The following is a 15,358-nucleotide window of genomic DNA, read 5'->3' on the forward strand; positions in this document are numbered from 1 at the left end:
TGAGTAGGCTGTAGGCTGAGTCAACATTTGGGTATGCGTTAACAGAATATGCATTTAAGTGAGATTGTCACGGTCCAGTGGCAATAACAAATCAAGCAATGCCACAAATGATATCTGACTTAGCAGCTCATTGTTCAAATATGCAGTATTCACATTCTCCTGCATTTTCAAAGGCACACGTGTTAAGGCTTCAGCAATCTTAGTTCAATACGCACAAATAGAGAACAAAGCCATTGTGATACATTTTTTTATTGAACATTATTTATTCTGTGCTTTTATAACTTAATAGCACATTAACAAACTGAATCTCTACCACCTACCCCCAAATATGTGATAACGTGATTCAGAAGTGCTTCTCTGTTCCACTGACTGGCAGAGGGGGAGGGACACAGTAAAGAAAACAAAGCTGTGGGCTCTCAAATCTTACCTTAATCCCTTGCATCATTTCACCTTCTCAAAAACACATTGGAGAAGGTGCGACAGAAGGGACCTCATGCCTTCTCAAATACTGTTGAAAAAGAGGCAGGCGAGCCGATGGGATGCAAATAATCATGGAAAGACGAATTGAGAGTCAGAAAGGCACAACCAGCACTTGCTGTTCCCCCTGTAACACTCCAATCACCTTTCCAGACAGGGCAGGCAGTGCCGACTGACCAAGCTGTAGGGAGGACATCGTTTGAGGGTACACGCAGGGCAACTCCACAATCAAACATTGAACTTGTCACCCCTTTCTCAGTGCAGTTCAAATCCATGGGGGGGGAATAAAACTACCAGGACACGACAAAGACGCGCCACTACCCTCGCTTCACAGCTCTACTACGTCTGACTGCGGCAGTCCGCACTTAAACATCAAGATACAACCTTCCCCTTACCAAGAAAACAAAATCATATTTATGTACAGGTAGAAGAATCAGATCCATTCCTACAGTCTGTACAATGTTGGGCCTATAAATTATTTACTTCATCTTTACTGCAAAAAAAAGATAGAAAAACATATCCCAAAACATGCTGCAAAAAAGAAAATAAATCTTATAGAACTCAGTCTTTCCCTTAAGTTGAGGCCTCTTCAAAACTCTTAACAGTGACTTCAAGGTTTAAGACAACACATGGACACACTCCTCGTTCTCTAGGATCTGTGCTTAGTCTTAAATTAAAGTCCACCTTTTTTGTTAATGGGGAGGTGGAGAAAGGAGGGTGGAAAATGAAGTCTTCCATTATCCAGCATTCTGGTTGTATGAAACTCTTCTCAGGGCTTGAACTCCAGTTCATCTACACTTATGACCTTAGCAGGCATGGAAGGAAGGGGCTGCTGCAGCACATCTGAGCCAAACCACTTAGACAGACCAGCTCCCCCCACACCAGTGGGGCTACCCCCATGTTGCTGGGAGTGGCTTGTCCGGTCAGGGTCGAGGTTCTGCGACTGGTGGCCTGGGACTGATGGATGCACTGGGGGGAGAGAGAGAGAATGAAATTCATCAGTAAAGGCCATTCGGAACATTGGGAAACTAATGTCCTTAAAAAAGGGATCCACTGTGCCAAGATTGTGGTGCCCTCATCTCTGCATAAACACTAGTAAAACAAATGCAAAACAGGTGTTCATGTTGAACAACGGCAGACTGAACAGAAAATGTCACTCACTTGGTCTTGGTTGCTGCTGCATTAGCTGCATGTGATTGCTGGCTCGGGGAGGTAAGAGGGGGTGTCCTGTCACCCCTAGGGGGTAGAGGGGTTGTCCTAGCAGGGCAGGGGGCAAACCCTGAAGCTGAGCGAGGTCAACGTGCTGTGGAAATATGCCTAGGATGGAAAATGAAATGTCAGTAAGCTCCTCAGCAGTTCTCCACACACCTCAACCATACACTGCAGGTAAACTCATCCTGAAAACAAAGTCCAACTATAGTTTTTCTAAATACCCCAGGCAATATAGGCATGAGTGCCATTTTCAATAGGCCAACTCATCTTGGCACTATAAAACCTGTCACAGTGGCCTTATGTGATGGCTTAGAATATCTAGGTACTGTAAACAGGTAGACCAGTACTAACCTGCCTGCATCAGAGCAGGGCCTAGCTGCTGTGGCTGGATGCCCTGGGCCAGCATCCTCTGCACAAGGCTGGGATGGAGCTGGGGTGGAGGGGGGCGCACCATGGGCACATGTCCGTGGGATAGCAGTGGTATCGGGTAGATGGGGCAGGGGTGCCCGGCAGAGCCTGGCCTGGGGCGGTCCTGGCGAGCCTGGGAGGCGGCCTTCACCCCTCCCAACTGAGAACCACTACTGCCTATCCCATCCAGAAAAGAGCTGGGAGAGCGCCTGTCTATAACACAGGCGCACAAATGCTACATTAGACAAGACAGTAGCAGAAACAACATTGCACAAGTAAGGAGCAGAGACATGGGAAGTCTTCCACCTGGTTTTACCTGAGGTTGCATTCAATGCATTTCCCAAACAATGTCATTACTGACATGCAAAAACAGCCGTTGATGAACGTACCCTCTTGGGAGTGGCCTTCCTTGCTGTCTGGACGACTACCTGGCTCATCTCGACTCTTCTCTTTCGTCTCGTACATCTTACGGATCACAGACGTGGGCACGAAAGATGGTGACAACTGTACAACACACAAGCATCAGTAGTTAAGTTATTTTACTTACATAGGAGGGCATTCAAAAATAAAAAGCAAATTAAACCAGACAGTTGATCAATACTGAGCAGATGGGAAATGTCCAGCTTAACAGACAAGTGCTTATTTATCGCTGTTTCCTGAAACCACTATGGGTTTGAGTCAGTGGAGGTATTGAACAAGGTTACAATGTTTTCACTGGAAAAATGTAATGAGTGTTTCTTATTGGACAAGTTCAGGTAGTCCCGCCCCGTTTTGGTTCTCTGGTTGGCGACTAATTAATACAACGCAGACAACCTTTCGACGTACCATGCTGGTGACTGTGTTGCCAGGGGAGTGTCTGCCTGCAGGATGAGTGCCTGGACCAGGGGATCGGTTCATCCTGGGTTGCCGGATAACACACGTAAATGTAAAATGGCACCCCCATAAATTGTGAATGATGTCAAATTTTAACCCTACTTCAAAAGCGGCAAAAACTCAGTCACCTGTTGTGTTGGTAGACCTTGTTCGGAGGCAGTTTGTTGTAACCGGGCTGGAAGGCGTTGTGGGCATGGAGAGCAAGGTCCTGCTGGTTAATCAGAGCCTCCAGGTCAGCCTGGTCGACAGCCATGGACAGTGCCCTCATCTGGAGGCAAAGTTATAAACCACCAGTTTTTACTTACACCACGAGTCAAACGCATTCCACAGAGGGCTGAGTGTCTGCGGGTTTTCACTCCCCCTTGTACTTGATGAATTAAGGTCTAATTGGTAAAGAACTCTCCTCATCTGGTTGTCTAGGTCTTAATTGAAAGGGAAAACCAAAACCTGCAGACATTTGGCCCTCCATGGAATTCAGGTTTCAGTTTGCATGCCATAGTCGTTTGGTTACCAAGACAACGCAAGATGTAACAAAGGGTGTTGCACCATAAAGAATTATAGATTTGATGTGCTTCAGATAAGGTTTACTGTAAACAACATCTAACCTGTTGCTGGTGTAGGGTGGGTCCATGTCCAGGGCTGAGGGATCTATGCATATCTGGGAACTGCTCCCCCATCATGGGCGCCGCACCAACAGGGTACCCTGAAACAAGACCAATCAGACAAAATCACTTAAAAGTGAAGGAGCACAAAAACATTTAGGAGCACAATGAAAAGAGGGAAGAGTGTTTATGATAAATTACTAAGTTAATGAATAAAACATTATTGGAGTGTTCCATGCTCAATAAAGTAGTCACTTAGGTGAGAAATGTTCAGCTGCCCCTTTAAGGGGTGGGTGATCACTGTGGCAACAGAGGGACTCAAACGTCTGAGATCAGCAGTGTTGGAAACTCAGTGACTGTCGCTATATTTTGTGAGTTAGACTGCACTAGCCACTTAACGGTCAAATATTCAAGAGACAAATTCAGCTACTTCTCAGGCTGCTTTTGGGGTAGTTTAGAAATAGCATTTAGCGATTTTTCACACAATTCTTCAGCAAACGAGAGTGGGAGAAGATGTCTGTGGAGAAGTCACAGCAACGGTGCACGTACAGGAAGGAAACAAGGGTAGGGGGGCGAAAACGCTATGTCGGGGACCGCAGCAAGGCAAAACGTCACCTATCGATTAATCAAGGAGCCAGGAGACGATTTCGCTGAAAAATATTTGGTAACATTGGAGATTAGATGCACCGACTTCTCTTTCCTAGCAGTTGAGAAAGGTCGAACAAAGATAGACAAACAATTTAACGTTAGCGTGTGAAGAAAACGATGTAAACTGCCAAGAAACACTAGTCACTAATAGACTTTCAAATAAATTCAAACTTCATGCCTGTGAGCTTCTAAAAATGAATCTTTCAGGAGAACAGGTTGCTGCACGAGGTGGGATATGAGACTACAGACTGACCAAAAACAAAAAAACGCAACGTGTTGGTGGTCCCACGTTTCATGAGCAGAAATCATCCATACACACAAAGATTGATTCTCAAATTTTGTGCACAAAAGTGTTTGCATCCCTGTTAGTGAGTATATCTCCTTTGCCAAAATAATCCATCCAAAACATAAAGAAACTGATTAAACAGCTTGATCATTACGCAGGTGCACCTTGCACTGTTCTGTACCTGCAGGATATTCTAATGGGGGGTGCTGAGGAGTATTTATGTCTGTAATAAAGCCCTTGTGGGAAAAAACAAATTCCGATTGGCTGGGCCTGGCTCCCCAGTGGGTGGGCCTATGCCCTTCAAGGCCCACCCATGGCTGCACCCCTTCCCAGTCATGTGAAAAGCATAGATAAAAGGCCTAATACATGTAAATTGACCGATTTCCTTATTAGGAACTGTAACTCAGTAAAATCTTTGAAACTATTGTTTATTTTGGTTCAGTATAGTTCTGTGATTAGCTACCCGCAATGAAACAAAACCACAGAATTAGTTTGAAAATAGTCAAGGCAGCATTTTCGTTGCAATAAATCACAACCTCCACGTGCTCATACTTGACTTGATCAGTTCTCACATCTATTTTTAGGCGCAAATTCAAAAGTGGTCGCACTGTAGTGCCCAGTTTTTTCCGTAGCTAGTGTGCCCTAAATTAACACCACCCTTTGCTTCCATATTGATGTAATGTTTACCAGCGGGTGGCCGCATGCGTCCATGGAAGTAGTCAGGCAAAGGTGCCCTCTGTAGGAAGAGTGGAGGCGAGGGCCCCCTGTGCTGAAGACCAGGCCCAGGGGGTGGAGGGGCGTCAGTGCTGCCTAGCACGCTGTGGAGGGTAGGGGAGCCGCTACGGGGAGGGCCCTGGGCACCTAGAAGCTCCTGTAGCAATTATACACACTGCTCAGACAGGACCAACACTCCAACTGAGCCACACAACATAACACCAGCCCCTTATTCCTTAGAAAGCACCCCAACCAGAATGCTACAGCCTATCAAACTCAACAGCTTATAATAAGTACTATTTTAACAGAGTTCCACACACCCACCCTGATAACACGAGCTAGCCCCAAACTACACACCTGGAATACATTCCTCTGCGATGGGGCAGGCACTGTGGCTTCAGGCAGGGGCACTATAGCAGGGTCCGTGGGCTGATTGAGCTGTAATGGGTGGAAGAACGTGGAATCTAGCAGCAGTCTTGGTTGTGGACACGCCTTTAAAACCAATCCCTCTGGGCATTTTTCACTTGCATAAATGTTTTGCATCAGACCAATTAACATTGTTAGACATTGCTACAATGTTGTCAAATGTCCAAATACAAGTTACTTAGACATCATCCCATGGAAAATTATGAGATTGTAATGACGTATATGTAACAACTTATGACTAAATTCTAACGTTGCGGCAGATGACCAAAATGCAACATTAATTGATCATCAGATATGAAAAGCCCATTGGGATGGAGAAGAGCATAGCTTGGCTCAGCCAGAGGCAATGAAATGGTCTTGAATGTAGATATCCCTCCATGCCCAGAGACCAAAGTGACAGACCCTGACAAATTCACCAGGGCACCCACCCCCCCCAAAATGTCACAGTCTAATTTGATAAAGGATAACATTAAGTTTAAATATAAACAAATCTTCCATATGCAATTATTTGATTGACATGTTAGTTCATGTGAATCCAGAACTCTTGGGTGGAACTCAAACTATGCAAATTTATGCCCATCATTTTCCAGACCTGACAACTATTAGTCTAGGAGTTCAGTTATGGTTAGGACGCTAGCTTGCATGCATCATTTGGTTTTGAGAACCTACATGTGATGTAAGAGGCCAAACTTTCAGCAGCACACAGGCAAGAGTCAGTTTACCTGAAGCAGCATGCAGCTCAAAGCCGTTATGGTTTACACATCCAGCATTACCTGAGGCAGCTTGCCGACAGGACAGGCGGCACACTTACGTTGCTGTTCACTTGGTTGGCTTTGGGGTGGGTAGGCAGAGTTCCACTTGCCTTCATGCTGCTGACCAGCTTGTTGAAGGCTGACATGTCAGGGTCTCTGGCCTGTGGCCTCGGCGGCCCTGCACTGGGGCCTACACCGCCTGTTAGAGCCTGCTCCAAGTGCTCAGCCATGAAGGGCGTGCCACTGCCGGTGCTGCCTCTGATTCCTCCCCGATGTGGATTCTGGTGCAGTTTCCGATGAGACTGGTGGTTCTGCTCAGAACCCACCTTTAGCCCCTTCAGGCCTCCCTCCACCTCCTCCAGAGAGAGCACTACACCAGAGTTAGCTAGGGGACAAGATGAGGGCTTTACAAGTGTTGGAAAAGCGTACATGTCTTACTGCAAATTCACCATATGACATTAGGCAGCATGGAAACACGGAACTGCCTGGAACTGTTTAATAAGAAACAATTGTTTTCCCATTACAAAATGTTTTAGTGCTCGAATTAAACGACCCCAATGGAAATTAAGTACTGGTCACACGAACAATTGCTACTTACTGCTCTGCTGTAGCCGTTGTTTGTTGACGTTGAGGCTCGAGAGGAGAGGCTTCAGGTCTATCTTTGCCTTGTGTAACAGCTCCAGAATGTCCACCTTGTCCCGGTGCTCCACTGACTGGATGGGGGTGAAGTAGGGGACAGGGCCCATTTGGCTGGGGGAGGTGCAGCGGGGGTCCTGTCCTGAGAAACGGTAAGTAAGTTTCCAAAAACCTCATTAGAAAACATGCGCAGTCATCAAAACAGAAAGCATCATGGAGTCCTTAGAGGGGTTTGTATGTAATTTCAGAAATTGTGGCTATCAAAAAAAATATGAACCGCCATATCAAAACAGAAATGTTGTGGCTTTATGATTATAATATGAAAAATGTTTCAGGGTGATCCTTCATATGCAAAAGACTGCATATAATTTCACATGTTTAAAAATAAAATTATACTTAACTAAAAGAGGGCCAATGTTTGCTAGGATGTGTTCCACAGGTTGCTTAGCAACCGCTGTACCAATATGCATTTCCCTTACTTGAATTCCATGCTGGGTTACAAAAAACATAAAAAATACAATGTGCAACATCTCTTGCAAAATCAACAATAACTGCTCTTTTTCCACATAAAGTAGTAAAATAATGGCAGTATTATATAAAAAATATTTTAAAAACCCTCATGGCAGTACAAAAGAGGGCTCGCAATTTCAACCAATCACTACACATTTACCTCATTATATGGCTCAGTCAAGAAACATGTCAAACTCTCCCTCGTCAGCACATTTTCCCAACAAATATCCCACATTGCCACGCAAAACAGTAGAAATACAAAAATGCACTTTTTTTGTACGCAATTATCACGAAACCTCCCTGCAAAGTCCTGGCGGGACTGTTTGATCCTTGAGGGCAACACATTTGTATTAATCAAAAACATTCACTTCAGAAGCAGCCCTCTTACCAGCCAGTCTCTCCAGCTCCTCATGGGGGGTGGAGCGCAGGCTGGAGGAGCGGCTGCCCGAGGGACTCAGGTTGCTGGAGAACCACCGGCTGAAACGGCTGGCTGAAACAGGGCCCTCCCCCAGAACATCCTCTATCATCTGCAACACAGAACCAGAGGCCAGTCAGATGCAAGCTGCTGGTCCAGAGTGGCAGACTGCTAAAGGGTGGGTGTGAGCAAAGGTTGCACTTACGTTTCGGCGCTGTCCATCTGCACACTTTTGGGCTTTTTTTGGATGCATTTTGTCAGTGCTTTTTTGTCAGTATTGTATTCTTTCTTCATTGAATCTGTACTTTATTTCCCTATCCCATAGCTAATTTCCTTTTTTATAGATTCCTTCGCAAGGTATTGTAATAAGTACTGAATAAACTGGAACAGATGGGCATAAATTTGCATTGACTGAAACCTAACAAAACCACCCTACTGGAGGTAAAAACCTGTTGCCTTATGACGTTTCACTGGAAAATCACAATACGTCAAGGAAACCTTAGAAAGAAACAGTCCTGGCCAGGGTGACAATACTGCTGTTACCACCACCCATCCAAACAGTCAAAGGACAGTACCACGTGATAAAACCATGGAACTAACCAGTGTAGGTTAAAGGGATAGTTCACCCAAATTGCAATATATTGGTTTCCTTACCCTGTAAGCATTTTGTGGACACGGTATGACAGCAATCTATGCTTTGGTTTGATTTCCATGGCACAGTTTCCACATGCTAACAAATGCTAAAAAATGTGCATGTGGGATCAGTGCCAGGGAAAATAAAGCACGGACTGCCAAAACACTTGGTCCACACACTGCTTACATGTTAAGGAAACAAGTGTAATTTTAGTTAACTATCCCTTTAAACTACACTGAACACTTAAAAAGTAAAATGACCAAGTGTAGCCAACTACAACCCAGTGTGTGATGCACTTAGAACACATTACTGTGGATATTAGCCCAGAGAGCACAACTTCTAGCACCCAAAACACACCTTAAACATGCAGTGCTCCCCAGGACTTACAGAGGCCAGTCCTGGCATGGTCTTCTCCAGATTGAAAAACTCATTGAAGTCAAAGTCTCCAGATGTCTGCTCTGGGAGGACCACTGGGTGTGGGACCTCCTGGTCTGCTGTAGAGTGGGAGTCTTTTACCACCTGCTCCGGCTCCTCCGCAAGCCCACCATTACATTCCACTACAATAGACAGAGTGCAAATTAACATTCAGGGTAGCTTCTTTCCGTAAACAATCCAATGGCATACAGTAACATCATACAGAAAGTACTCTACTGATCATTTGGTGTCTGGTGTCTGGAGCCCCCCCCCCCAAAAAAACCCACCTAAAGACATACCTGTACATTGTAAAGGTAGAAACATTACTATGCTCATGAACCAAACATTGACCCTCACATCAGTGTGGTCATAATTCAAAAATAAATGCACAACAAGTCATCAAGGAGCCTATTCAGACTTGCAATAAGTTAATTTGGATATTCTACAGTACTTTTGTATGCTTTTAAGCCAGTAGTTCTGAAAGTAGCACCCACGAGCCAACTGTCCCAGAAAATTGCCTACTACGTCAAAATGTACAGATGTGCACCACGTTAAGGCTCCCCTCGCTCTACTACGTGTTCATTCAATGGCTGACACTCAAATTGCTGGGGGGCTGGCTCACGTGGGTGTAGTGGAAATTGTGCTGTAGATCTTCCGGAAAACATTTGCTTTCTAACTAGGGATTTCATGGCTAATTGAGGTAAGACTAATTCTGCATGTATGAACTACACATTCACAAACAGCTCAAGGTGGGAGGTCCAAAAAAATAAAAGTCCAAGTACCAGTGCATGTCTTTAACATAGACTTCAGTAAAAAATTATTTATAATAAGTGTTTACTTAAGCCCATGTTGTCTACTTATATCAAGCCTGAACCAAACGCAAGAAAATAAAACATGGCATCCATAACACTGCAAAGCCAATGGGATCCTTTTGGGGGACAATCCAAAAGTTAAAGTATGAAGAACCCAGCATGACATGCCTTCTCTCACAGAGTCAGTCCTCTTCCTGGACCGTTTGGGTCTGCGCTTGTCCTCCTCCAGGATCTTGTCGTCAAAGCCAATGAGCTCTATAGTCTCTGATTGGCTGGTTGGGCCCCCTGAGAACCACTCTGGCTCCTCTTCCGCTTCGTTCCTTCTCCTCTCACTGAACACACGCTTGTCCCCAAAGTCTCGCTGCAGAAAAAAAATATTATATATGACACAAGTTTGGGGTCACATGGAAAGGGGCATTTCTATAAAAACATGAAATTAGTTGACTATTTCCTATTCATTTCGCAAGACATTGACAAGGTTATAAATAATGGTTAATTGAAAATGTCCTTCAAACTTAACTTTCACCAAAGAATCCTCAATTTGCAACAATTACAGCCTTGCAGACCTTTGGCATTCTAGTTGTCAATTTGTTGAGGTAATCTGAAGAGTTTTCACCCCATGCTTCCTGAAGCACCTCCCACAAGTCAGATTTCCTTGATGGGCACTTACGTACCACATGGTCAAGGTGCTCCCACAGGCGACTGTGCTGGCCACTCCATTATATAGACAGAATACCAGTTGGCTGCTTCTTACCCAAATAGTTATTGCATAGTTTGGAGCTGTGCTTTGAGTCATTGTCCTGTTGTAGGAGGAAATTGGCTCCAATTAAGCGCCGTCCACAGGGTATGGCATAGCTTTGCAAAATGGAGCGATAGCCTTCCTTCTTAAAGATTCCTTTTACTCTGTACAAATCTCCCACTTTACCACCAAAGCACCCCAAGACCATCACATTGCCTCCACCATGCTTGACAGATGGTGTCAAGCACTCCGCCGGAATCTTTAAAATAATTTATGCGTCTCACGAATGTTCTTTGTGATCTGAACACCTCAAACGTCTGTCCATAACACATTCTTTCAATCTTCCTCTGTCCCGTGTGTGTTCCTTTGCCCATCTTAATTGTTTATTTTTATTGGCCAGTCTGACATATGGCTTTTTCTTTCCAACTCTGCCTCGAAGGCCAGCATCCCGGAGTCGCCTCTTCACTGTTGACGGTGAGGCTGGTGTTTTGCAGGTACTATTTAATGAAGCTGCCAGTTGAGGGCTTGTGAGGCATCGGTTTCTCAAACTAGACACTAATGTACTTGCTCAGTTGTGCACTGGGGCCTCCCACTCCTCTTCCTATTCTGTTTAGAGCCAGTTTGCGCTATTCAGTGAAGGGAGTAATACACAGCGTTGTACGAAGATCTTCAGTTTAGGCAATTTCTCGCATGGAATAGTCTTAATTTCTCAGAACAAGAATATACTGACGAGTTTCAGAAGATAGACATTTGTTTCGGGCCATTATTTGAGCCTGTAATCGAACCCACAAACGCTGATGCTCCAGATTCTCAACTAGTCTAAAAGCCAGTTTTATAGCTTATTTAATAAGCACAGCAGTTCTCAGCTGTGCTAACAATTTCAAAAGGGTTTTCAAATGATCAATTAGGTTTTTTAAATGATAAACTTAGATGAGCTAACACAGCATGCCATTGGAACCCCAGGAATGATGGTTGCTGATAAAATTAAAATAGAAAGCAGTTTCCAGCTATAATAGTCTCTTACAACATTAACAATGTATTTGTGATCAATTTGATGTTATGTTAATGGAAAAAAAAGTTTTTCAAAAAACGGACATTTCTAAGTGACTCCAAATGTTTAAACGGTAGGGTAAATACACTTTAAAACAATTGAGTCACTGGTAAACTTTGAATCTAACACGCTGCTAAATACCATGGGATATTTTAAAAAGGTGCAATATGCAGAAATCGCACAGCCGTTTCCTTTTTGCTTAAGTCAATAGTTCCCCTAATTTCCGCTTGTGACAAAACAAGAAATGTATAGTTGAGAACCATTGTACCGTCTAAAACTGCTGTGAAAAATCCGAAAGTAAAACACACAAGAAAATAAACTTCAGAACAGTAAACAGAAATAGCCCACAGACCAGATACCTTTCTTTTTTTACCTTTATTTTAGAGTCTTAGAGTTGCTTTCAATGAGAAAGATCTACAACTCACATTTCTACCCAAATTTGGTCAGGTTACATATTGCAGCTTTAAAGAAGAAATAATGGAGTGTACACAGCTCCTGATGATTGTCATTTAGATTACCGCAGAACATATGCCTCTCCTTGAGGCACAAGTAACTGCCATTTTGTGGGGTCGGAACATATAGATAGAATAGCCCTAAAAGGAAAAATAGTTTAAATTGAATGCAGATCAGGAAGCAACAGACACTAACCCTGAACCTCTTATCTTTGAAGTCCCGTTCCTTCTCCATGCGGGGTTCCCTCTCGAAGCCTCGCGCCGCCATGATGCGGCCACTGCCAATGCGCCGCGCACCACCCAGCCTGAGACTCTCGTTCTCCTTATTCTCCAGGGGGCTGATGGGGCGACGGGTGGGTGCAGGCAAAGCATTGCCAACACAGCCCCCTCCAAAGCTACGACGCTGGGGGCTGAGCACCACGTCCAGGTCATCCTCCTTTAGTCGCTCGCGGGGATCTGATCGACAGCGTCACAAGGAACAAACATCCACTATAATGCTTCATGTTGTATTTTACAACGCATATAAGTGTAAGCAATATGGCACTTGTAAGGGTAGCCAAAATAATTTGAGCTTAAAACCACTCAACCCTTAATGAATATGCAATAGATGATTTTAAAATGTATGCCACAGGGATTTGAAAATGAGCTTTGAATATAATATACTACACAGCTTATTTACCTGCAATTCTACGTTTTAAAGGGACCCTATCATCCACAAAGTCCTTCTTATATCCATCCACAGGAGAGCTGCACTCTGAGGTTGGGTACAACGAGGCATGCCACTTCTCGGGGTCCCAAACACAATCACTGTAGCCAAATGTAAGACCAAACCAGAGGGACAAACTCAACAATTAGCATAGAACCAACATGATTGGCTAAGACTATAAGCTTTGTAGGGTGTCAAGTTAATCCAAAGTGTGACAAAGTAAAACACTCACCTGTCATATTTTTCAGAAAGACAGTCTGGCCTTTCATTAGAAATTGGGAAATCTTTTATCTCCAAAAGCTGCTCCTGTAAGAACACATTATGTGAACCTAAGTCCATGAAGCAATCTAATAACTTGCACATCTAGCAACTTATACTAGCCATATCTCCCAAATACCTTGGTGTATCTGTAAGGGGATGGTCCTGTTGATTCCTTGACCACTTGGTCTTTCACCACCACTGTGTCACCATTCTCCTGCTCCTCTACACAAGCATCCCTTTTCCATGACTCTTTTAGGGGGCTAATGTATAGCTTCTGAGACTAGTAGTTGACCTGTTGAAAAACGACATGCTGGTATGACAACCCTCACAGGCTTAACAAAAGTAATTACAATTCATAAACATAAAAGTAATTCTATATTGGTCAGGAAGACACTGCAGATAAAGTACGTGCAAAGACATTAAAACAACGTATTGGCACACTTTTAAAATGTAGTTTGTGTAGTAATATCGATACAATAGTAAAACGCAACAAGCTTAGATCAATGAAATTAGTCGAAAAATCTATACCATAGCACATTAAGCACCGAGGTATATTAACGACATTAGCGCAAGGGCTTCGATGTGGACTGGTGAAAAAAAAATCCGACTCAACCAATTCGCCAAAGGAAGCTGGCCTGGCAACATGTCATCCATACCTGAGCAGCACAGGCAAACTAAATCATAGCAATAGAGTAGCTAAATTGGCTACCATTAGCATGCTAGGAAACTGGCCAGAATTAATTAGCAAGCTGTCAATCTACTGGTAGTAGGGTAAATTAGCTAGCATATTTGCGTAGTTAATTAGCAAAACTGCGTTGGCATATGTAGCTAATGCATGTGTTGATGCCAATTTACAAGACCGGCGTCAAATATTTGATGGACGGCTGACAATTAGCTAAATTACACGACCGTCGTGTTTGGTTTACTGGTAACTAGTTAGCGAATATTAGCTGCCAAAACTTTAGTTTAGCTCGTTAGCCTGAAAGGCGACTTGTCGGCTAATCCGATAGCTAGTTGACGTGTGTGTTCGGCTACTCAATTGATAAACGCCGAGTGCATATGTAACGTTAACAAAGCAAACAAACAGGCCATCATATCACTCTTGATAAATTGCAGATACTTATACATGTAGAAGGTAACCATTAACTTACAATACTGTTTAGAAAACGTTTGAAGCCGACTCAGAAGCTAGCTATGTTTGCTAGCTAAACTAACTCTATGGCTAGTTAGCCAGCTAGCTTGCTGGAGATAAAGCCTTCCAATAAGTGCGATACGTTTTTCTAAACAGCTAGGGTTGTTATTTTGTCAAACAGCCAACGCCCGTGATATTTCTACGAACTGAAATCCGAATGTACACTAGCGTCTTCCTGGGATTGTATTCGAATGTCGAAATATACTTCTCTTTGGTCTCTTCTCTCAGTCGTAGCAGTGATTTTTCTCCGATCACCGCTTCTGAATGAGGGTCCTTCGTAGGATTATATAGTGCCTTACTCAAACATATAAAATAGTATAAATCATTAATTTAAACCATTACTGTCTTTGATATAGTCTCTTTTGACTACGAAATTAATATATATTAATTTAGATGAAATATCAACGACTGCTTGTATTTTACGATTGAGTAATTTCATATCAGGCATTATGTATGGACAGCTAATTGTTGACATTACAAAGCGGATCGATGAAAGCCCAAACTGATCGATCGTTGACATACTTTCAATTTACTTTTTAAAACAAACTAGCGCTTTCATTAATTAATGATTTGACGTATAGGCCAACCAAATGGCACGCAACACATCCACCTTTTTTATTTATTTGTAAATGATACCATATCCTGTCATTTTAGGGTAAAATTCGATGTACTTTAAATCACGCTCATCAGTTCAGTATTTGTACAGAGGGTTGCTACAGTAACGTTTGCAAGACAACACGCGGTCACTGTGAGTGGTAGTAACTTCACCGTCATTGGTTCCATCATAAAGATCCGCATGTTTATTAATTTCACTGGGTATGACACAAATATAGCTAATTTAGCAGGTGTGGTGATACTGATAATTTTGGGCACAGATGGTTTGTTTACATAGCAGTCAGGATAATTAACGTCGCAGGTTACGAGAACTAACGCAGCAGGATATGTGAATTAATGTAGCAGGTTATGAGAATGAGGTTAAGGTTATGAAAAGAGTTAGGATTAGTTCATGTTTCGGTTGGCAACAGCTGTTTTCCCCGACGCGACCACTGGATAGAGATGTAGGCCTACCCCATCCAACCACAACAGAGGAAACGTAAACAAACCATATGTGGCGACAGATCACAGAGGAAAAGGCTAA

General features: G+C 43.4%; 1 protein-coding gene across 1 annotated transcript; it reads right to left on the minus strand.

The window, feature by feature from the left end:
- Positions 1–231: 231 nt before the first annotated feature.
- LOC135529260 (eukaryotic translation initiation factor 4E transporter-like) lies at positions 232–13,746 on the minus strand. Its single transcript, XM_064958107.1, has 19 exons — positions 13,738–13,746; positions 13,165–13,308; positions 13,000–13,073; positions 12,741–12,868; positions 12,258–12,517; positions 9,988–10,180; positions 8,981–9,150; positions 7,933–8,071; positions 6,997–7,176; positions 6,458–6,783; positions 5,578–5,658; positions 5,194–5,377; positions 3,576–3,673; positions 3,099–3,238; positions 2,923–2,995; positions 2,487–2,601; positions 2,041–2,310; positions 1,639–1,794; positions 232–1,446 (listed from the first exon to the last, which is right to left on the minus strand). The coding sequence occupies exons 1-19, from the start codon at positions 13,744–13,746 to the stop codon at positions 1,247–1,249; spliced, it is 2,940 nt and encodes a 979-aa protein (XP_064814179.1). The 3' UTR covers positions 232–1,246.
- Between the last annotated feature and the right edge of the window lie 1,612 nt (positions 13,747–15,358).

Source organism: Oncorhynchus masou, chromosome 5 (assembly GCF_036934945.1).
Source record: "Oncorhynchus masou masou isolate Uvic2021 chromosome 5, UVic_Omas_1.1, whole genome shotgun sequence".
In the NCBI taxonomy this organism is placed as follows: Eukaryota; Metazoa; Chordata; class Actinopteri; order Salmoniformes; family Salmonidae; genus Oncorhynchus; species Oncorhynchus masou.